General features: G+C 39.7%; 11 protein-coding genes across 11 annotated transcripts; 3 read left to right on the forward strand and 8 right to left on the reverse strand.

The window, feature by feature from the left end:
- Positions 1–725: 725 nt before the first annotated feature.
- Positions 726–1,613, reverse strand: GID10 (Gid10p; the record flags this gene model as incomplete). The annotated part of the gene is made up of 1 exon (XM_018365178.1): positions 726–1,613. The coding sequence occupies one exon, from the start codon at positions 1,611–1,613 to the stop codon at positions 726–728; it is 888 nt and encodes a 295-aa protein (XP_018222278.1).
- A 580-nt stretch (positions 1,614–2,193) lies between these two features.
- DI49_2026 (uncharacterized protein) lies at positions 2,194–4,617 on the reverse strand (the record flags this gene model as incomplete). Its single annotated transcript, XM_018365179.1, has 1 exon — positions 2,194–4,617. One exon carries the CDS (start codon positions 4,615–4,617, stop codon positions 2,194–2,196), a length of 2,424 nt encoding a protein of 807 aa, XP_018222279.1.
- Positions 4,618–5,221: 604 nt separating this feature from the next.
- Positions 5,222–6,961, reverse strand: ART5 (Art5p; the record flags this gene model as incomplete). The annotated part of the gene is made up of 1 exon (XM_018365180.1): positions 5,222–6,961. The coding sequence occupies one exon, from the start codon at positions 6,959–6,961 to the stop codon at positions 5,222–5,224; it is 1,740 nt and encodes a 579-aa protein (XP_018222280.1).
- A 692-nt stretch (positions 6,962–7,653) lies between these two features.
- ROM1 (Rho family guanine nucleotide exchange factor ROM1) lies at positions 7,654–11,103 on the forward strand (the record flags this gene model as incomplete). Its single annotated transcript, XM_018365181.1, has 1 exon — positions 7,654–11,103. One exon carries the CDS (start codon positions 7,654–7,656, stop codon positions 11,101–11,103), a length of 3,450 nt encoding a protein of 1,149 aa, XP_018222281.1.
- A 270-nt stretch (positions 11,104–11,373) lies between these two features.
- Positions 11,374–13,971, reverse strand: ENV11 (Env11p; the record flags this gene model as incomplete). The annotated part of the gene is made up of 1 exon (XM_018365182.1): positions 11,374–13,971. The coding sequence occupies one exon, from the start codon at positions 13,969–13,971 to the stop codon at positions 11,374–11,376; it is 2,598 nt and encodes an 865-aa protein (XP_018222282.1).
- A 232-nt stretch (positions 13,972–14,203) lies between these two features.
- UPF3 (Upf3p) lies at positions 14,204–15,376 on the forward strand (the record flags this gene model as incomplete). Its single annotated transcript, XM_018365183.1, has 1 exon — positions 14,204–15,376. The coding sequence occupies one exon, from the start codon at positions 14,204–14,206 to the stop codon at positions 15,374–15,376; it is 1,173 nt and encodes a 390-aa protein (XP_018222283.1).
- Positions 15,377–15,592: 216 nt separating this feature from the next.
- On the forward strand, positions 15,593–16,042 carry SMD1 (mRNA splicing protein SMD1; the record flags this gene model as incomplete). Its single annotated transcript, XM_018365184.1, has 1 exon — positions 15,593–16,042. The coding sequence occupies one exon, from the start codon at positions 15,593–15,595 to the stop codon at positions 16,040–16,042; it is 450 nt and encodes a 149-aa protein (XP_018222284.1).
- PRP38 (U4/U6-U5 snRNP complex subunit PRP38) lies at positions 16,037–16,765 on the reverse strand (the record flags this gene model as incomplete). The annotated part of the gene is made up of 1 exon (XM_018365185.1): positions 16,037–16,765. The coding sequence occupies one exon, from the start codon at positions 16,763–16,765 to the stop codon at positions 16,037–16,039; it is 729 nt and encodes a 242-aa protein (XP_018222285.1).
- A 235-nt stretch (positions 16,766–17,000) lies between these two features.
- MRPL25 (mitochondrial 54S ribosomal protein mL59) lies at positions 17,001–17,474 on the reverse strand (the record flags this gene model as incomplete). The annotated part of the gene is made up of 1 exon (XM_018365186.1): positions 17,001–17,474. One exon carries the CDS (start codon positions 17,472–17,474, stop codon positions 17,001–17,003), a length of 474 nt encoding a protein of 157 aa, XP_018222286.1.
- Positions 17,475–17,656: 182 nt separating this feature from the next.
- On the reverse strand, positions 17,657–19,471 carry PEX8 (Pex8p; the record flags this gene model as incomplete). The annotated part of the gene is made up of 1 exon (XM_018365187.1): positions 17,657–19,471. The coding sequence occupies one exon, from the start codon at positions 19,469–19,471 to the stop codon at positions 17,657–17,659; it is 1,815 nt and encodes a 604-aa protein (XP_018222287.1).
- A 171-nt stretch (positions 19,472–19,642) lies between these two features.
- On the reverse strand, positions 19,643–20,353 carry PAC10 (tubulin-binding prefolding complex subunit PAC10; the record flags this gene model as incomplete). Its single annotated transcript, XM_018365188.1, has 1 exon — positions 19,643–20,353. The coding sequence occupies one exon, from the start codon at positions 20,351–20,353 to the stop codon at positions 19,643–19,645; it is 711 nt and encodes a 236-aa protein (XP_018222288.1).
- Positions 20,354–20,620: the final 267 nt, after the last annotated feature.

Below are 20,620 nucleotides of genomic sequence, written 5' to 3' on the forward strand. Positions count from 1 at the left end.
TTTCGTCAAAGATAACTATGCGCTTTCGTTAGTTTCCAGCCTCGTACACTTAACTACCATTATAACCATTTGGCCTCACGTTTTGGTTCTATATCTATCTCTGTGTGCTGTCTTCTTTGGAGAAACTTTCGGCAAAGTAAAGAAATCTTCCATCGCTAAAGATTGCTTTACAGCAGGTTCGAGCAAAATCAGACTTCTATAGACCTTCTTCTTTGAGTGCCATTGTCTCAGTTATACTAAAGTGTTTGTTCTTGTTCGCCGAGAATGGCTTCTTTCACACTAATGTAAAATCAAGTCAGTTTTTCTTATCGTGCAATGATCATCCCTCCAAAAATTGGGGCATAGAGGTGTTAGGTCTGTTTCAAATTTGGGTTAATAAAATGGCATGACTGGTTTGAAATAGTTCTGAGGAATTACTCCTGATCATTGTATTTGCTCTGGTGTTTCAAAATCAGGCCTGGGTTGTTTTTTACCTATACCAAACTACGTTGTGCAATTTAACTAATTAGTTAACGCTAGCGCTTAAAATAAATCTGTCTTCAAAGCTTGTTATATTCTTCCCATGCATTTTAAGCAAAAGTAATGTATATTGAACATCTGAATATGTACAGCCTTGAGTTTTGATTAATAGGGCGAAATTAAGAGCAACAAACTTTTGAAACTGGTCTCAAATCAAAATAAATAGACAAACACACACTCAGTCATTGGTAAGTCTATACAGTATCCTAGGCAATTTCAAATCCACTAGAATGGGTATTCAGATCATCACAATTAGTAGGCACCAGCTCGAGTTTCTGAAATAATTCACAAGCAGGATGATAGTAATAGCCCTCCATTGAACCTGTTTCTTGGTCCAAGCAGACGTAGTAAAACCCTTCAAATGAGGCACCGTCCAGGTGATAGATATCATTTAACGTCAGGTTATCTTGATCTTCGTTATCTAGTAGAAATCTCTCTTTCCATTTGAGATAAATATAACGTTGGTTCATAAATTCTGTGGTGTCGTAATCGTACTGACCAAAATTTCTTTGCGTCGGTGACCATTTTCCAGTACTGAAGTGACCAAACCTTTTCCAGTGAGAACAATCACTTTCTCTTTGAGCCATGTACGGATCAAACGGTTCCTCTGCGGGCCAGTGCGTCGAACATAATGGGTATTGGTCATACGTGATCACATAGCCTTCGAAAAGAGTGACCACTTTATCCAGTACTGGAGTCAGATTTCGTATGGTAAACGTACCTGTGACGTGTGGGTCCAAAGAATGCGAGGTTTTATAAAGTGGCAAATTAACAGTATCAATTTTTACCTCCACAGTATAATATGTGTATTTAGACGATTGAGAGCCACCAAATCTCAGGCCTGGTCTCAAGAAGTCCAAATGCCTGTCAACCGACTTGTAGATATATTTGCCATTCTTGCCCATTGAATGGGTCTCTTCTTCATACAGATCACTTTTGCCCTTTTTTCCTTTGGGAGACGAGATATCAATCGAGGGATTTTTAATCACAGCAGACTGGTAAACATAGGTTGAAGCGAATATGTCTTCGATATCGTCATCTTCCTTAGCTTTTTGCGCAATAAGTTTCCCTCCAGTGTTATTTAGAGATGACATGCCCTCCTTAAAATAGTAATTAAAAATGTTTACAAAATAAATACAAAAGATAGCTGATGAAGTAAAGTGAATCGTTTGTAATTTTCTCCTTTTATATATTTACAGACGTTCAAAAAAGTGTGGTGCCTGCATACTACATCATTACCTCGCACTTTCTTTTTTGCTATGCCACAGCTCATCGATTCATTTTTAAGGGTGCTCCGAGACCATTGTAAGAAGAACCAAAAGGTACCATAAACGGCAACCATTAGGAAATTAGCACAAGAAGGTCAAATACAGCTCTCTTTGATTTGCCATTAAGAGAGAAACGAATACTCATGGAATAGTCGAGAGTCGAAAGGGTCTTGTGAAAAACATCAGTCATGATGGACTAATGAGAGCGCGGTTAAGGGGAGAAGGTTTCGACGTTTCACTCTCGCAGCAGGGGCCGAACGCAAAAGGCGGCTAAATTCTAGGCAGGATGGAAAACTTAATATTTAAGATCAATAAGGAGTATTTATGTGTATATGTATATGTTATCTTGTTTGCTTTGGAAATTTAGTTTTATTGGTATCGTGCCTTTAGTTTTGCTTAGTGGTGGTTATTTTATTTGGCCAATAATTTCAATATTTTTGCTTTGGTTATTTTCATTTCCAACGGAAAATTTTTGTGATTCTTTGTCTACCTGAGGAGGAATCAAAATTGTTTGGATATTAGAATTAATGTTACTGTCTGCGTTTCTTAACGGTTTTTGTTCTCTTTGATGTTGAGGGCCCGAATTCAAGTAGGTGTAGTTACTTGTTGATATTGGTTCAATAGCTTTGATGTTTAAAGGAGGTAAAAGAATTCTATTGTGGTTTGATTCTCTCCTTGTAAAATTGGGGGAGAGTGGTAAGCACGATGTGATTGATTGTGATCTCGCATCAGCAGCAACGGATAAGGAACCTCTTGAAGTTTTACGGAAGGGCTGCTGAAGAGCGAAGCATGACCAGTTAGATATATCAGTCAACAAAGCCTTTGTTTTGTCATTTAAATGAGGAGAGTAAATCAAGTAAGGGTAGAGAATATTGTCTTTCAGAGAAGTCACAATAGCATGTAACAGGATGTGGTATGCGATAAAGGAGTCTGACCAGAAATCAAACAGGATTGAATGCGAATCTGTTACTAAGTTCTTCCGGTGAGTTATTATGTAATCATTAATGAACATTTCCACCTTTTCGAACTCTTCGTTCTCTCCAGGAGACAAGCAGTCTTGGCGTTGTATGTAAATGGTGTCGTACCAGAAATACAACAACAACTCAATATTAGGGTTCATCAGCAGTTGGGATACTTGAGATGGAGAAACGTCAGAACTTGCAATCAATTCGGATGAAAACAGCTTCAGTTGGAAACTCGCAATGTCTGTAATCAATTGGACGTTTCTTGAGTTTAAAGACGCGAGGCTGAAAGACTTTGGCTTCAGAAGCATCGAGACGATGGATAAGCTTGTAGTGATCAAAGTCTGGTCGATAAGGGAGGAGGACTGGTGCAGAAAGCAGGAGCCGGATACTTGAGGAAAGTTATCAATAAACCACATGTTCCGCCCAGCCCCGCTTTTCAAAGTCAAATTATCAACGAAATCAAACCAAATAGTTTCCCATAATAACCAATGACTTTTGGATTTGCATTCTGTGATTTTGGCACTCAGGACGGTTGCAAAATAGGGCGAGTTCACACTAATTTGGGACGCAATCGGTTGCTGTGCTATGAAGCACTCGTTTATGTATATTAGCAGATCGTGCACCTTAAATACATTAGGCAACTCGAGAGCAAAATTTTTCTTTATTATGAAATGGACGTAAGCATAATTGGCCAAAACGTTGATTTGCCTCAAAGCTAAATCAGTTGTCACAATTGGCGGCTCTTTGTCTAAAAAGTCCTTTAGCGGGGTAGACAAGGACAATTCTTGATTTGAGAACCAGTTAAAAATTTGCAAAGAATCGTTGTTGAAATTGTTTGAATCGCGCAAGATGTTGGCCCAAAGGTTGAACATGAACCATACATTTCCAGAAGCATTTAGATAATGGTAATTGGAGGATGTGGTGGTGGTGATGGAGGTGACAGCAAATAATTTCAGAATACTTTGAAGCATGGTGAAAACGTTCAAATTCTTAATCGAATTTGAAACAGGCAGATTGTTTTCCAACATTACCAAAAGAGAATAGAATAGGATCAGAGCGAAAATGACGTGCTGCTCTCTCTCTTGATTGCCGCTGCGTTCGTCGTCTAGAGGAGAGCTGGCATACAGGTTGGTACAACAAATAGACCATAATTCCTGAGAGTCCTGGTTCAACGAGGTAGCCATCCCCAGACACGCTATTATGAGACCAAAGGGCCTGCGGATCCAAAATCCCTCGATCAGTTCATTGTCCTGCAATGAGGAAAACAAGTCCGGGAAAAAATCCTGAAAGATATTATTCTCTACCAAATGCTTTACACCAATTTTAAAGAAGGTCAAAATTTCTCTTGAACTTGTAAATTCTAGAGAATATTCTTGCAAAATCTTTGCGCTAATAGAGGTTTCTAGCTGCTTTTTGGTCGGTTTGAAGGGGGATTTTTTCCTTTTCAAAGAAGAAGAAGAAGAACACTCACCGGAAAAGCCCTGCTGTTGCTGGTCTGTTCTCTCGACTTTGACTTTGTGATAGTGGATATTAATAAGCCCGCTGTTGACCTTGATCATTGAATTGACCAATGTTTCTAGTTTGATGTCCCGTGTTGAAGCCGAATCGGCAGCATCGATGCCAAGAGACACAGTTTCCTCGGCCTTGCTATCCACAACGGACGCACAATTGGATAAGAGGAAAGATCTATGAACGGTTCTGATGTGCCGCTGTAAGAGATCGCGCCTAACAAAAGAGTGTTTGCAGACCTGGCACTGGAAAGGCTTCACGCCCGCATGAGACCGTTCGTGCCTTATCTTGTGTTCGGATCTCGAAAACGGCTTCAAACAAAACGAGCATATATACTTTTTCTGACCGACAGCCATGATATGATGGTGATGATATGATAATGCGAGATTACTGTTCTAACACTTCCGAGAGCAGGCGATGAAAAAACAAAGTACAATTCTAAGATACGCCAATCCATAAAAGAGAGAAAAGGAGAATGGCAGAAACAAAAAAAACAAACTAAACAACGTTTTTAAGTAAGTATCTTGCAGATGCGGTATATATAAATATATGGAGCGAAGCGGAGAGTCTCGAAATCCAGAATGCAACGACTATGATAGGCAAGGCTCATTAAACGTCAATGACTTCACATTGTGAGCATAAGCGCGGGGAAGGGGAGCACCCTGAGGAACAACTTATTTATGGCCTGAGTACGAATTTTCTCTGTTGCCCAAAACACGCCAAACGCACGACGAGCTTTCATCACCAGAGCTGTGCCCCTGCCGCTGCCGCCGCCGCCGCCGCTGCCGCTTTTGCCGCTGCAGTGATTAGTGGCTCCTGGCCCTTTATTTGCTGTCCTGTCAGATCCCGTGCTGTGTGTCCCCTTGGCCCGAAAATGCGACCACTTTGCCGCGGACCATCGGAGGGGAGGGGTCTCTCAGCGTGGGGAGCCCGAGTCGGCTCCGCCGCCGAGAGCGGGGGTCAGTCGTCATCGCGGTACGCGGGCACGGACCCTGTCGCGTGCGACGAGGCGGGCGCGGACGCCTGCGCTTGCGCCTGCTCGTAGGACGGCACCACCAGCGTGGCCGAGCCGGCGCCGAGCGGCTGTAGCGCGGGCACGAGGTGGTCGCTGGTGCTTTCGCGATAGTTAGGCGGCGGCGGTAGCACGAGGTGCGCCGTGGCGGCAACAGTGGAGGCCAATGATGGGCCCGGAGTCAGACCCGGCGCGGGGCAGGTATCTGCGAATAGGGGTACTAGCTCGCCCGGCCGGAAGTGGATCTTGCCATCGTGCTTGTCGAACAGCACCAAGCGGCCCTTCATGGGCAGGTGCGGGGAGATGAACAGCAACACGGGCAATTGAGCCTTGATCTCCAAGTTTTTGTATTCGCCGTCTACTTGGCGCTGCAATAGGATACGCACCTGCAGTTTGTGCATGACGCGGATCAGGTTGTCGTGCACGCAGCAGTCCTGAGTGATCTGCTTCAGGTTGTCCGGGATAGTGAAGGGACAGTCCACGTCAAGTTTGTCCGTCAGCGGGCCGAAATCTGCCAGATGGGTGGTTTTCATTACGGCCAACTCGTCGTCGTAGATCTGCGCGCTGCCGTCTTTCATCGCGTAGTACTGGATTAGGGCCATTTCGATTTTGTCCAGGCGGATGTTCTTCTCGAAGGGGAAGATCTTGATCTTAACGGGGGTGGTGCTGCCGATGGGGACGGCTCTGCTCGGGATTGATGTCTCGTACTGGAGTTTGTCGCGCCATGTGTTGCCCACGCTGATTTCCTCTTGCATGGCCAGGTTGTCCATCGACAGGGTTCGAAGGATTCTGAGGTATTTGTACTTCTTGACGATGATTTTGTTCTTCGTTCTTATGCCGGTTGCGTTTGCGCTCGCGCTGCCGGTGGCATTACTGGACGTCGTGTGGGTGTTCACGTCGCTTTCCCACAACTGGCGGCCATCTATCACGGCTTCGAATGAATACAGGATACTGCCGCTTTGAAGTCCCTCGATAGTCTCGCACACCTCTGGTGGGAGCATGGCATTGAAAGGCAGCTCGTAGTTGCCCCTTTTCAGTAGAAATAAGTACGACCCTCCGGATCCGTCTTTATTGTTATTACTGCTGCTACTGCTGCTGCTATTGTTGTTGAGTCCCTCGAATGGCGTTCCTGTGACACCGTTCTCTGGCAACTCTAGCATCGTCCTGTGGGAGGAATGCGTCTTTCTTCGTATGATTTTGTTGAAAACGGGGCTCGACAATGACCTCTTGCTGAGAAACAGCGGACTATTACTGATGTCCGTGTCTTGGCCGCTCGTGTTACCACTGCTGTTGTTGCTTGGCTGATTCTCTGTTTCGTCCCCGCCGATTAGAATGTCTCCCTTTGCGGACACCAACAAATTGTCCCAGTAGCATTCGAATATCTTTCTCTTCTCCTTCACCAAACTCGCCAAACTACTGCTGTTCTTCTTGTACCGCCCGACTTGTAAGAACTCCAACTTGAACTTCCCCACCAGTCTTAGCGATATCTTCTTCACTACAAGCTCATTCTTCACCGATATCGCTAGATTGCCGGATAATGGTATAGGCGACAGCTCTAACGGCGATCCCTGGATCAACACTATGTCCTTATACGGGGAGTTTATTCGTATATCGAAATAGCTTATCTTCTCTTTTTCTTTTTGCTCTGAATGCCCACCACCATTAGATAAGGAACTAAGTGAAAACATAATTTTGCGTCCCCTTGTGTGTGTAGTAATCCTTGAGGGAAGATGTTTTGTTCTATTGTCTGGGGCTCATCATCATTATCTGCTTCATGCCTGTTTTTTTTATTATTTTTTTTTCAAGTTCATTTTTCGAAGAAAATAATTTTCCATAATTAAAAAACACCAAGCAAGGCCCCAGAAACAAAATACTACGAACACTAATCAAGCCATATGGCTTATTGGATTACTCCGACTCTTTTCTTCGTAATGCAAACAAGAGATCTTCTATTTAGTAGCGTTTCGCATCTTTTTTCCCTCGCTCTGCCGCACTTTGCACCCAAAACGATTCCAGATCTCCAATTGTACGTTACACTGGATACATTAAGCATCGTTAAATTAATCTTGCATATATATGTGCTTCCTTGAATCTTCCCGCCTCTTTTGTTGCCTATATTATATCTGTAAACTCTAAACGAAAATACACGTACTCATCGTTTTTTTACCCAAAAACGGCAATAATTATCTATATATCATAAGGGGCCCAAGGGAGTGGAACCGTCAAGATAGACTTTTTTTCTTCCTTGAATGAATGAAGAAAAAGTAAATAAATAAAACCAGATCAAGTGATTTATCAAAATTCAATTTCGATCAAGACCCTGGTTACTTTGGTAATGGTAAATATAAAGACAGGCTATAGAAATCATTTTGCTTAGGTTATGAATAGTAATGAACTGAATCTAAGGCATGAATATTTTTATGAAATTTTCGGTAAAAAGAGAAAATCGGACACTTTTGTTCCTACTCAGCCATATACTCTCAAGGTTCAGCCAGCCGTCGGTGACATTTCCATAGAGAACGATGAAGACGTAGTCGAAAATGAGACTACATTCAAAGACATCGCATTAACACATGACGCCAGTGCACAATATAATACTGCGCCAAAGGCTTTCCTTCAGCATTCGAAGACATCTCCTGCTCTACACATTTCAACAAATTTTAATTCAAGTCCCCAACCTTTCACGACAGACGTGTTGTACTCCAAAAGTAAAATAGACCAACCAATACATGCATCAAATGGCCGGAACGCTGCTGCCAAAGCCTTGTCACCTTCTCAAAAAAGATCGAATCCTATATTGCCCCCCAACACAAAAAAATATTCGTCTAACTCAATATTATCGCCATCCAAGGGCAATAGTAGTCATGCCGTGGATCCGAATCCGTATTCTACTCCTCCAACTCCCAAAAGTGCAGACCTCATAACGGCTTCCCATAATTCATTTGATAAAAAGCCCGATACTTCAAGCACTTCTTCTTTGTTTGCTTTGGATTCACTGAAAAATCAAAATAGGCGCTCATCAAACTCTTCCAATCATTCGAATCAGTATCAACGCTACGGCAACCATCATCACCGCCATCATTCAAGATCTAAATCAAGCCCCGTCTCCCTATCAGAGATTTCTCTGATCAAAGGAACACCCCTGGTTTACTCTGCACTTTTATCATTGATCGCTATAAAATTCAAACAGACTATTCAATTAAGTACTCATAAGAAAATGGGACTACTTTATAGAGATTCATTTACAGGGAAACAAGCGATTGATACATTGTGCTTGATCATAGGCACTTTAAATCGTAATTTGGGTTTACTAATCGGTAAATCGTTGGAAGCTCAAAAGTTGTTCCATGATGTCCTTTATGACCACAATATAAGGGATTCCGTATTAGAAGTTTATGAGTTTTCTTCAAGTTCGGTTTTCATAGCTCATCAGTTACATAGTTTTACGTCAGTTGCCAGTACTCTTTCTTCATCAACTTCTTCGCTTAACTTAGTTGGTACTAAAACTGAAATTAATGGTGTTTTCGTTCCACTTTCGCATTGTTATTCGCCCACATGTTCTATGGAAAAACTTTGCTACTCTATCTCCTGTCCTAATCGTTTGCAACAACAAGCAAAGCTACATTTGAAATTAGGTGGTGGCCTTAAGAGAAACATTTCGTTGGCACTCGATAAGGACGACGATGAAAGAATCTCTTGGACAAGTTCCGTGCCAAAGAGTATATGGGAGTCATTACCCAAAACACAAATAAAAAGACAAGAAGCAATATACGAGTTATTTACCACAGAAAAGAAATTTGTTAAATCCTTGGAAATCATACGAGATACATTCATGAAAAAATTATTAGAAACAAATATCATTCCATCAGAAGTAAGAGTAAATTTTGTGAAGCACGTCTTTGCACATGTCAATGAAATTTATTTTGTAAATAGAGAATTTTTAAAAGCTTTAGCACAGAGACAAGCATTGAGTTCAATTTGTCCTGGAATTGCTGATATATTTTTACAGTATCTTCCGTTTTTCGATCCGTTTCTCTCCTACATCGCATCAAGACCATACGCCAAATATCTAATTGAAACACAGAGATCAGTTAATCCAAACTTTGCTCGTTTTGATGACGACGTGTCCAATTCCTCTTTAAGGCATGGAATAGATTCGTTCTTGTCTCAAGGTGTTTCAAGGCCTGGTAGATACTCTTTGTTGGTTAGAGAGATAATTCATTCTTCAGATCCTGTAACCAATAAAGACGATTTGCAAATGCTAATGAAAGTGCAGGATTTATTGAAAGATCTAATGAAAAGAATCGATAGAGCAAGTGGTGCGGCACAAGATCGTTCTGATGTTAAATTATTGAAACAGAAAATTCTGTTCAAAAACGAGTATGTCAATCTAGGTCTAAATAATGAAAGAAGAAAGATTAAGCATGAGGGCCTATTGTCTAGGAAAGACGTAAACAAGGTGGACGCATCGTTTGCAGGAGATATCCAATTCTATCTGCTCGACAATATGTTATTGTTTTTGAAATCGAAGGCAGTAAACAAATGGCACCAGCATACTGTATTCCAAAGACCTATTCCATTGCCTCTGTTGTTCATTTGTCCCGCTGAGGATATGCCATCCATAAAAAGACACGTTACTGAAAACCCAAATTGCTCAGCAGGCATACTTTCTCCCCAATATCAAACAAGCAATGTCAAAAATGCCATCACGTTTGCCTATTATGGTACTAAACAGCAATATCAAGTAGCTCTGTATGCCCCACAGCTGGCTGGGTTACAGACATTGATAGAGAAGGTCAAACAAGAACAGAGCAGATATCTTGATGAAACTAAGCAGATCACTTTTAAGCAGTTGATAGGCCAATTTTTCCATTCTTATACAAATAATAATCACATTAATGATGTTTTACTATTTTCAGGAGGTAGATTATTATTAGTCGCAACAAATCTCGGGCTTTATGTCATGAATTATAACTCTTCGATCAACCAGCAACCAATTCATCTTCTGCATAAAATCTCGATATCGCAGATATCTGTGTTGGAAGAGTACAAAATCATTGTTTTACTAATTGATAAGAAGTTGTACGGTTGTCCTTTGAATATAATTGAAGATCCACAAAATGGTGATTTTATTTTCAAAAAGAAATCCAAGGTCTTGTCAAAATATGTCATGATGTTCAAAGATGGTATCTGTAATGGTAAGAGGGTCATTTTGGCAGCTCATAACTTTTTGCATACGATAAAGTTAATAAATGTAGGTCCCTTGATATCTGACTTTGGCAATAGTAATTTTAAGAAAAACCTGAAGGCAAGCTTACTGGAGTTTAGTGTCGATTCAGAGCCTTTGTCATTTTCATTTCTGGAGGACAAAATCTGCATCGGTTGTAAAAAAAACATAAAAACACTAAACGTGCCTGACGTTTTTGAAAAGAATTCTTTCAAAATAAGAGAACTTTTTAATCCATACAATGACAAAGTGTTATTGGGGTTTTGTAAGGAAACATTTAAAGCGGTTTCCATATTTTCAGTGAAAAACCTATATTTTATCTGTTTACCAGAACTTGGATTCTTTGTGAATAAACAAGGAAGGAGGGAAGAAGCAAAAGAAATTATCCATTGGGAGGGGGAAGCACAGCAGTTCGCATATTCTCATCCTTACGTTTTGGCAGTTAATGAAAACTTTATTGAAATTAGGGAAATAGAAAACGGCGAGCTTGTACGTTGTGTACTCGGCAATAAGGTTCGCATGTTTAGGGCACACTCTCAAAGTATTTTATATAGTTATGAAGATTCTCATGGATTTGAAATCGTTGAATCGCTAAATTTTTGAAATAAAACAAAATGTTGATGAGACTATACCTTGAACTCGTTTTCCTGAACGTGTTCTAAACAAAGTTAAAATTATCTATTTATTAAAGGCATACATAATGCACTGCAGACCTCCAAGTAGCTTCTTGTAAAAAAGAAAATGTAATTTATAATACAGTGGACAAATCTTGTCCTAGAATAGAGTAAAAAATGTAATTTATAATACAATGGACAAATATTGTCATAGAATAGAGTGAGAAAAAAAAGGAGTATGATTTAAAAGAGTGAATGATTATTGGCAGGTGTCAAAAATAGACCCAGAGTTGAAGTCGATATTTTCTAGATTATATTGAGAATTCAGAATTTTGATTTTGATTCTTTCTTCATATAATTCATTATCAAAGTGTTGACTAGCTTTGTGTAAGAAAGATAACTCCGATCTTATTGAAGAGGCGGAGTTTACTGAAATTAGTCGTAGCAAAATGTTCACTATTTCAATCCCATTACCATCATTTATGTAATTATTCCAGATTGTATCTGAAATTGGAATATGGATATCAAATATCTCTTCCATGGGAGTTAGCTGCCACTCTTCTGAATCTGAAATGTTCTCTTCAGGTAATTCGATTTTCGTAAAGTGAGAGCCATCAAAACTAATATCATTCTCATTCAAGTAGTCGTGGTATGCATTGGGCAGTTCGTGTGTAATTCTGTTAATATAGCGTAACAGGTCATCCCGAATGATCTGTGAGAACAAAAGATCTTCGGATTCTGGTAAACTCACCTTAACGTTGTTTAAAAACTCAATTTCTTGAGACCCATTCATGAAAATAGTTTCATAATCAGATATGAGCTTTTCACGGAAATTCGGACCGTCGTTTTTACAATTATTGGAAGACTGGAAATTTGTTATATTGATGAATTTTTGCAGGTATTTAAGGGCAATTTTAGTAACTTTATCGATAATTTTGTTGATGGATGTTGTGTCGAAGATTTCGATTAGTAGGTTTTTATTTTGGAATATTGATGGGTACAAAAATGCGCCAATTAAGTTGACATCATCATGTAGATAGAGTTCTTTAACCTTTGAAATTTTTGATAAGATTTTTTCAAAAGGTCTTTTTGCTTTGGCAAAAGTAGAGTTTCGTATAATTTCTGCCAAATAAGTTTCAAGGCTTATAATAAAAACCAAGGTATGTGTGAACTTTAATGGGGCAGAAGAAGCAAAATACTCAATTGCCTGCTCGAAAGTTTTTAAAGTTTCCTCCACAGTAATGATCAATCGAAAATCAGAGTCAGTGAGTGATTCATTCTTCAGATGAGAATTGATTGACTTGAAGAACGGAACCAAATTTACGAAATTTTCCAAATTATTTTGCAAAGCTGAGTAACTACTGCAGTCGAATGAAAGTATCGAAGTCAACTCATTGCAGTTAGACTGTGTGTAATCGTTACAGTATAATATGAAATCTGACTTTAGGGAGTCGTTTATGTTAATTTCTTCAATTAAAGAACTGATTTTGCCAAGCACTGTTGATGATATATCCAAGCATGAAAAGTCTGTCAAAGAGTCCAACAACGAGTTGGGCGGATGACTTTCTTTGACAAAAGAGAAGGAAGAAAGTAATGATTCCGTAGGCATATTGAAAAATGGTTGCAAAAAGCAATGAAGCAATTCTGTTACTATGCAAGCATGATACGTTACCGACTTAAGATTTCTGGTATCGAAAGTTGGGTTTTCACTATATCCGTTTTCTAACACTTTCGCATAATAGTTTTTCGGTAAAGTTAATGAAATTACTGATTCTCGTAAACCAGAAAATTTGGAGTATATAATGTTCAATTGGTCTTCCCAAGCATTGATATCTATGTCCATTCCTTTACGTACAAAAATAGATAACGGTAAAATTTTCGAAACTTTATTGGTATTATCGAACACTTGTAAAGAAAATAACGATCTTGTCTTATCTAGTTCTGTGAAGTTCAAAGAAACGAGTGAGGATAGGTTTAGACTAGTTAGTTGTGCTCGAATATCCTCCGTATACTGTAAATAAACAGGAAAATCTGAGTTTTTGGTATCGGATAATTGAATATTTACAGGCAAGGACGCATCACTTTTTGAAGCAGATCTTCTAATTAACTCATCTATTGAATTAGATAGTTCCATAACGGACTCTTTTATCAAGGTTGTTGTCAGGGGAGGGGTCTTGTGAAATTTTGATACTAAAAATTTGAATGATTCAATCTCAGAGAAATTTAGTGGCAACCCTTCGGAAGCTATAATTATGGCTATTAGTCGCGGAAAGGAAAGAAAAGTATTGTTTTGTAATTTATTAATGTCATAACACTTACGAATTGAGTTTGAATTGAATGTTAAAGAACGGTAGTTGGGCTGAAGTGAGTTTCTCGCATGAGAATTACTATCTGTAAGAATGGAATTCCTCACAGTGAAATTCATGGAATAAAAGTTCTTATTTGCGCTAATATTATGCTTCGATTTTATATGAAATCTGAAAGTCTTTGTTAAACTTGGATCATTCCTTGTTAGCACTTCCCCACAATGTTTGCATTTAACTCTCGTTAATTCCTTATCAATAGCGAGGAAGTGAGACCAGAACTTGGCTATATTTTTCTTTAGCATTTGAACGGGGATCCATATATTAGATCCATCATTTACAATTTCGTCTTCTGGATGGATTTTTTTAAGGAGACGTTTGCTGCCGTCCTTTTCTATAGTTTCTACATCTTCAATGCCACCCTCTTCGTTTTCTTCTTCTCCATGGCTAGTTGATTGCGAAGACGAATGAGTTGAATGCTCAGTTGTATCAATGATTTCGTTATCCTCTAAAGTGACTAGATCCTCGTGTAAGTCACCCAATGTAGTGTTCATATTGATAATTGATTAAGGTGGCGCATATACTAACTCGATGATCTACTACTCTTTTTAGATGAGGGCCCCTTTAAATATTTTGCATTGCTTATTGATTATAGTATTGAAAATTTTTCGCTTAAAAAGTAAGATACAAAACAATGTTTCGATGATTGTTTGATGAATAAATGAATAAAAGAGAAGAAACCAATTATATAAGCTGCACTCCTATCAATCTACGCAGTACTTTGTAATGAGCAATCCGGCTGGAGAATCGAAGAATAGTGAAGGGAAGAAGAAATATAGAGGAAATAGGTATCACAACAATAAGAATAGAGGTAAAAACAAGAATGAGGACTCTAAAAAGAATGAGGATTCTAAAAAGAATGAGGGCAAGGTAAATAACGGTAGTGTCAGCAGCGGCAGTAAAAACAAGAGAAACAACAAAAAGAGGAACAGAGAGCATTATAACTACAAAAGGAAACCTAAATCTGGTAAATCGACTGAAAATGAAGGATACAAACTTGTCGTCAGATTATTACCTCCGAATCTGACGGCAGACGACTTCTTTGCCATTATAGGAAACACCAATAGCGACAGTGATGATAAAGAAGGTATTCAGGATAAATTTAAGTATAGTGATTGGTGTTTTTTTGAAGGTCATTATTCTAGTAAAGTATTCAAGAACTCAACGTATTCAAGGTGCAATTTTCTGTTTGATGGCTTACAAGATTTGGAAAAGTTCGCAGATTTCATAAAAACTTGTAAATTCATTGATAACAAGGACAATATTACAACCCCAGACTTGAAACTTTCGCCATACGTGAAAAAGTTCACACAAACGTCGAAGAAGGACTCGGCACAAGAGGGGACCATWGAAGAAGATGAAATCTTCAAAACATTTATGAATTCTATGAAGCAGCTCAACGAAAATGATGAATACTCATTTCAGGACTTTAGTGTCTTGAAGTCCTTGGACAAAGAATTCTCAAGGAGTCTAGAGTTGGAGAACAAGATAGCAGAGAGGACTGAAAGGGTATTAACAGAACTAGTTGGTGCTGGTGACAAGGTCAAAAGTAAGAACAAGAAGAAAAAAAACAAAAATGGCAAAAAGAAATATCAAGACGAGGAATCAAGCAATAAAATTCCCAAGAAGAAGCGGAATAGAAACAAAAAGAAGCACGATGACCGTGAGAAAAGCAGTGCCACCAAGACTAAGAATAGCAACGTGGTGATAATTGAGGAGGCGGGTAAAGAAGTGTTAAAACAAAGGAAGAAGAAGATGCTTTTGCAAGAGAAGTTAAAGCAATCTAATTCTTCTCAGCCTCAATCCCCATCCACTCAAGCGCAGTCGTCGTTCAAATTCAAAGAAAATACATCGATATCACGAGTCAAAATTCTACATCGAGATGATACCGAGAAGTGAAGAAAAACTCAGAGGCATAGTCTTGATATATTATATATGATAAATATAACTGATTATGCTACTGCTACTAGGCTAAGTGGTAGCAATTTTCGTATTCAGTGATTTTTCACTACTTTATATAAATCAAGTGCAAAAGTTCAAGAACATTGAAATAGTCTTGAAACAGAGGATTGCCAAATTAGCAGGAAACGTTGATAGATTATCCAAGTTGAGGTTATGAAGCTGGTCAACTTTTTGAAAAAACTGCGTAATGAGCAAGTTACCATCGAGTTAAAGAACGGTACCACAGTTTGGGGAACACTACAATCAGTATCACCACAAATGAATGCCATCCTAACAGACGTAAAGTTAACGCTGCCACAACCTCGGCTAAATAAATTGAACAGCAATGGGATTGCAATGTCTAGTTTGTATTTGAGTGGGGGTCAACAAGCCACGACAGCTACGACGGGTGACAATATAGCAAGTCTGCAATACATCAATATTAGAGGTAATACCATAAGACAGATAATCCTGCCGGACTCATTGAACCTGGATTCGCTGCTGGTTGACCAAATGCAACTAAACACCTTAAGAAGATCGGGCCAAGTTGCCAGTGACCCTAATAAAAAGAGAAGACGTGACTTTAGTGCTCCAGTGAATAAAAGACCAAGAAGAGGTCTATGATTCGCTACCGCTGTCACTGCCACTTTCACTGTCATCTTCATAATCACTTCCACTTGAGCTACTTTCTTCTTCTGAGTCGTATATTTTACTCCACTGACACTTACCTAAAGGAATACCCCAGATGTGGTCTTGAGTGACCAACCAATCGACTAATTCATCAACGCGTATTATACAGAGTTCTTCGTTATTAGAATGAGCAAAGCAATCCACTTGTAGTGGGAAACTTTTTAGTTTGGAAAACTGCTGTGAATATTTGTATAATTGTACTTTAAATAATTTTACCAAATCATCGGCATTAGTATCATTGTTATTTTTATCATTTAAATAATAGTATTGCAACCGCGCATAAACCAGAATCAAAGCGGTAATGTACTTAGAACTAAAAGTGTTCGAGTCGTTCACGTTTAATAAGAAGGTTAATTGTTGCAAAGTGGGTCTAATTTCAACCAGTTTCATCAGGATGCACTTAAATTCTACACCACCTAGAACAGACATGTTCATATGGCCATCTTGATCCTTTAATGCGCCAAATTTGCCGATAATGACTTTCAGTAGCTCTACCATTGTATTGCCCCTCAAAGACTCGTTACTCAGATTGACTTTGTAATACATTGAATTGTGGATCTTATCTCTTGTCAGCCGAGGAATAATCAAAGATACCGACTGGTTATTCAACTGCTTCAAAGAGATGTGGGACTCCACTTGAAATTCTTTGGTGGCCATTGCTGCTACCTGTATGTTACCGTATGTTTCTGTTTTTGTTTCTGTCCCTTCCGAGTTATAGAAAACCTTGTATCGTTCAAGCTTTATATTTTACTTTTTTTTATGTTAATTTAATATTCTTAATGTTCATCCTCGATATTCACAAAATTTATTATTTACATGATTAGAGTGTAAAATATATACGGGTATACATGTAATCTACTAATTTATGGTATTTCATTTCCCTTTTAACTCTTTAGAACCAGCCTATACTTTGGGTTGTTTTCATTTTTTCTAATTTCTTTGCGTATTTCGAACCCTTCTTGGATGCAATCAGATTGTCCACATTCTTCAAAGCCTCTTCACGCTTCATCAACTTCTCATTCAATTTGAGTTCATGTTTATGACCTTTAGGTAAGAGAACACCCTTCATTAAAGTTTTCTTATCGTATTTGTCTTCGAAGAAAAGTTTCTTAGTATTATCGATAGGTGGTAAAAAGTCTTGCACTCCATAACGCAATGCCAGCTTATATACATCGCTCATTCTTCTTAATGAGTATTTAGGATCATGTAACCGTTGTGTGACTGGATGTTTATTTGGCAAGAAGGGGTTGGCATCAACGGCCTTTGTTGATGTGGATACCGAAGAATATTTGATTGAAGGCGGATATCTTTGGAAAAATGACTTTAATTTTAAAGGTAAACCATCAAAGTATTGTTTGTACGACATGGATAAATATTTGGAAACGCGAGCTGGGCTTCTTCTTTTGCGTGTAGGGCTGCAACCTACTTTTCTTTTTGCCTCACTTTGTTTCTATGTTCACTTGCTCTTTGAAATTTCTTCTTTTTTTCTGTCGAAGTGCTTTTAGTAAAGGAATATAAAGGGAATATTACAAACGTACATAAGTGGTACTACAATTTAGAAGATTGCGACGGTATTACCGTTGCATACCACCAGTCGATGGCCAAGGAGGATTCGGAACTTGAAATCATCTCCCATAATTGTAGGAGTAGTTTTTTATTATGAGTACTGATCAGATGGAAGCAAATGTTTAACCAAGTGATCAAATGATGCGGATCGTTGACAAAAAGTATTTGTACAATCAAACATTCCATCAGTACCTTCTTTTTCTCCAGTTTCCTTGTATTTAGAATCCTGATGTATGTTTCGTGCAAAGAGTCCCTCAGTAAATGCTTATCATAGCTATGTAATAGCGGAAATTGCATGGATAGACTGTTAAATATAATGAGAATCTGAGGGGCCGACAATCTTTCTGCGATATACTGGTCCATGGACATTTTCAAATAGTTAATAATGCGGGACACTTGCCATTGTGCAATCTGTGAAGAATGGGAGGGATCTATAGTTAAGGAAGTGATTGCCAATGTGTGTATAGATTCCTTGATCTCGATTTCCAAAGGGTCAGTCATGCCTCCCTCGAGGAAGCTGTTGAAATGTAGTAGAGGCTCGATGAATTCCAAAATGAAGGGTAAATGGACGCGCCATGAATAATAACTGGTAATCTTGTTCAAGAAGTTGATATAAAAAATTAGTTTATTCGGATTATTTTTGATGTTATCCCCCCTCATACGATTCAGGATTGGGGTGATTTTGGGTAGATCGTCCAATACAATAAAGTATGTTATCAAATTGTCGTAAACGTAGTGATAGCTGGGAAATCCAGCTGTACCGATTTTCTCAGTCAAAACGTGAATATTGAAAAGACTCAAGCAAATCATGGAATAAAAATCGTCTTTGTGAGCAAATGAGATTTTCATGTTCATGGCAGATATTTCTTTCAAAGTAAGGATTACTAAGATGAATAAATCCTGCAACTTGAGATCTAGTTGTTCTTGTCTGGACAACTTCAGGGCATCAGATAAATACTGACATATTTTGCCCAGCCTGTGCAGTGAACTCAGTATAGCGGGTTCATTTGACAGCGTCAACAGGGTGCTCAAGCAATTGGCCAAATGGTTGAGGTTCGTTGATAGGACAGAGTTGACGGTGAACTTTTCCATCGGCTGCTCGATGGCATGCGTGTACTCCGCCAAGAGGTCTAGTAATTTTCCAGTGACTACATCCCATGATACTCTGACTCCGCACAAAGGAAGTTTCGTGTTCGGGCGATTGAACAGCAAAACCATTGAAACGAGCAAATATTTCTGAATCAAGGGCTTGGCAGTGATAGCGGGATCATTCCAGAACTGGGCCCAAATGGGTAAGAATGTATTCTGTTTCCAGTTTTTGTAGTAAACCGCCATTTTGTTCCGAGATTCGTCGATGAAGTACCTCTCGTTCAAAGATTTGAACCTCGGGTACGTGACCAGTATGCCGCCCAGTAGCATCAACTGTGACAGGTTCCAAGCGGCCCGATGCGGTTCCATGACAGCATTCCAAACTTGGTAGAACCTGTCGATGGGGAGGGTGGGTTCAGAAACCTCTAGTTTCCATAGGAAAATGTCCTTGATGACGTGTAGTAGACGTAGCGGTGGTAACTGAACAATGAAATGTGATTGGAAAAGTGCTCGGACGAAACGGTACAAAATATCGGGTGATTTAATCCTGGGGATGTAGTACACCAAATTAGCCGAGAATTCGTCCAGCAAACGCTCGTCATACTGAATCCTCTTCGTGGAAGTGAGCGCTGTAATCAGATAGTCGACGTCACGATCAGACATGCTGGCTTGATGGCCTTTCAAAATGCTCTTCTTCTCCACCTGCATATTCTTTCTTCCTCTTCCATTTTCATTTTCTTGATTTTCATTCAAGCGGCTTTTTCCCTTAATGTCAAAGAAAAACAGTAACAATGCAGAAGGTAAGTTAAAAAAAAAGAGACTTATGTAGAGTATGTTGTTCTATGTACTGGCTTCTAGTGGCAGGGTGTCAAAGGGCTGTTATATCTTCAGATTTTTGGTCCCTTCCTCGGCCTGCTTCAACTCCTGCCTTCTTTGGACGTCCCAGTTATACAGTCTTGCACAGTTGACTTCCATCGTGGTGATGTTCTCCCTTAGAAATTCTACATCCTCGGTAGACACAGCCAAAGACTCTTCCGAGTCTGTAAGCTTCTTCTGCAACAGCTCGATGGCCTCGTCGACGGGGTACTCCAGCATCACGTCCGCGCCCAGCCACAGCCCGACTTTCAGGTCTCCACGGTCCTGAGGTATGTCGACCTGGGCTTTTGTGAAGAGCGTGTCGTTCAATTGGTAGTGCAGAAGCATAGGCTCAGCGTCCTCGTCGCCATCCTCGCTGTGGTTGCGCAGGCTCTGGCATATCTTCAGGGTATTCTGCAAGTCTGGGATCCGGGTTTGCAATTGCTTCACCGTGGCCATTTTGGACTCTTGCATGAACTTGTACTTAGAGAGCCGTTCCTGGAACTTGCCGAAGCACAGCTCAAAGTCGCTCGGATCTTTGATGATGTCCTTGACGTTCTCGATGAAAGGAGCTTGCGGTATACCCCGGGCGTTTTTCTCCGTGGAGTTGAATAGCGTGTCCATAGTGCCCTGCGTGTATATGTGTGAGCCGGTGCGATGTATGCGAGTTTCCTTGCAGCCGAAGCCTTTGTTACTCGTAGCCTTTACAATACCGTGGAACCTGTTTTTTTTCATTCTTTCTTGCTAACTTAGAAGATGGTCAAAGAAACCAAACGACCAACCTTTACTGGTTGCCCGGCCTGCAATTCAACCCGGTGCCTGCGGTTTCCGTTTTGGGACGGAAGCTTCCCAAAAGGGAAGCTGCCGTTCCTGCGGCGCGTTTCTTTTTTTTTTTTCTTATTTTTCGGTTTTTTTTCGCTCGTTTCTTTTTTACGTGTGAGACGTCGTTGCCTCCTAATATAAAGGATGAGATGAGATGAGCAGCGTCGCAGAAGAGAGCAG

The sequence above is a fragment of the Saccharomyces eubayanus genome, chromosome VII (assembly GCF_001298625.1).
Source record: "Saccharomyces eubayanus strain FM1318 chromosome VII, whole genome shotgun sequence".
In the NCBI taxonomy this organism is placed as follows: domain Eukaryota; kingdom Fungi; phylum Ascomycota; class Saccharomycetes; order Saccharomycetales; family Saccharomycetaceae; genus Saccharomyces; species Saccharomyces eubayanus.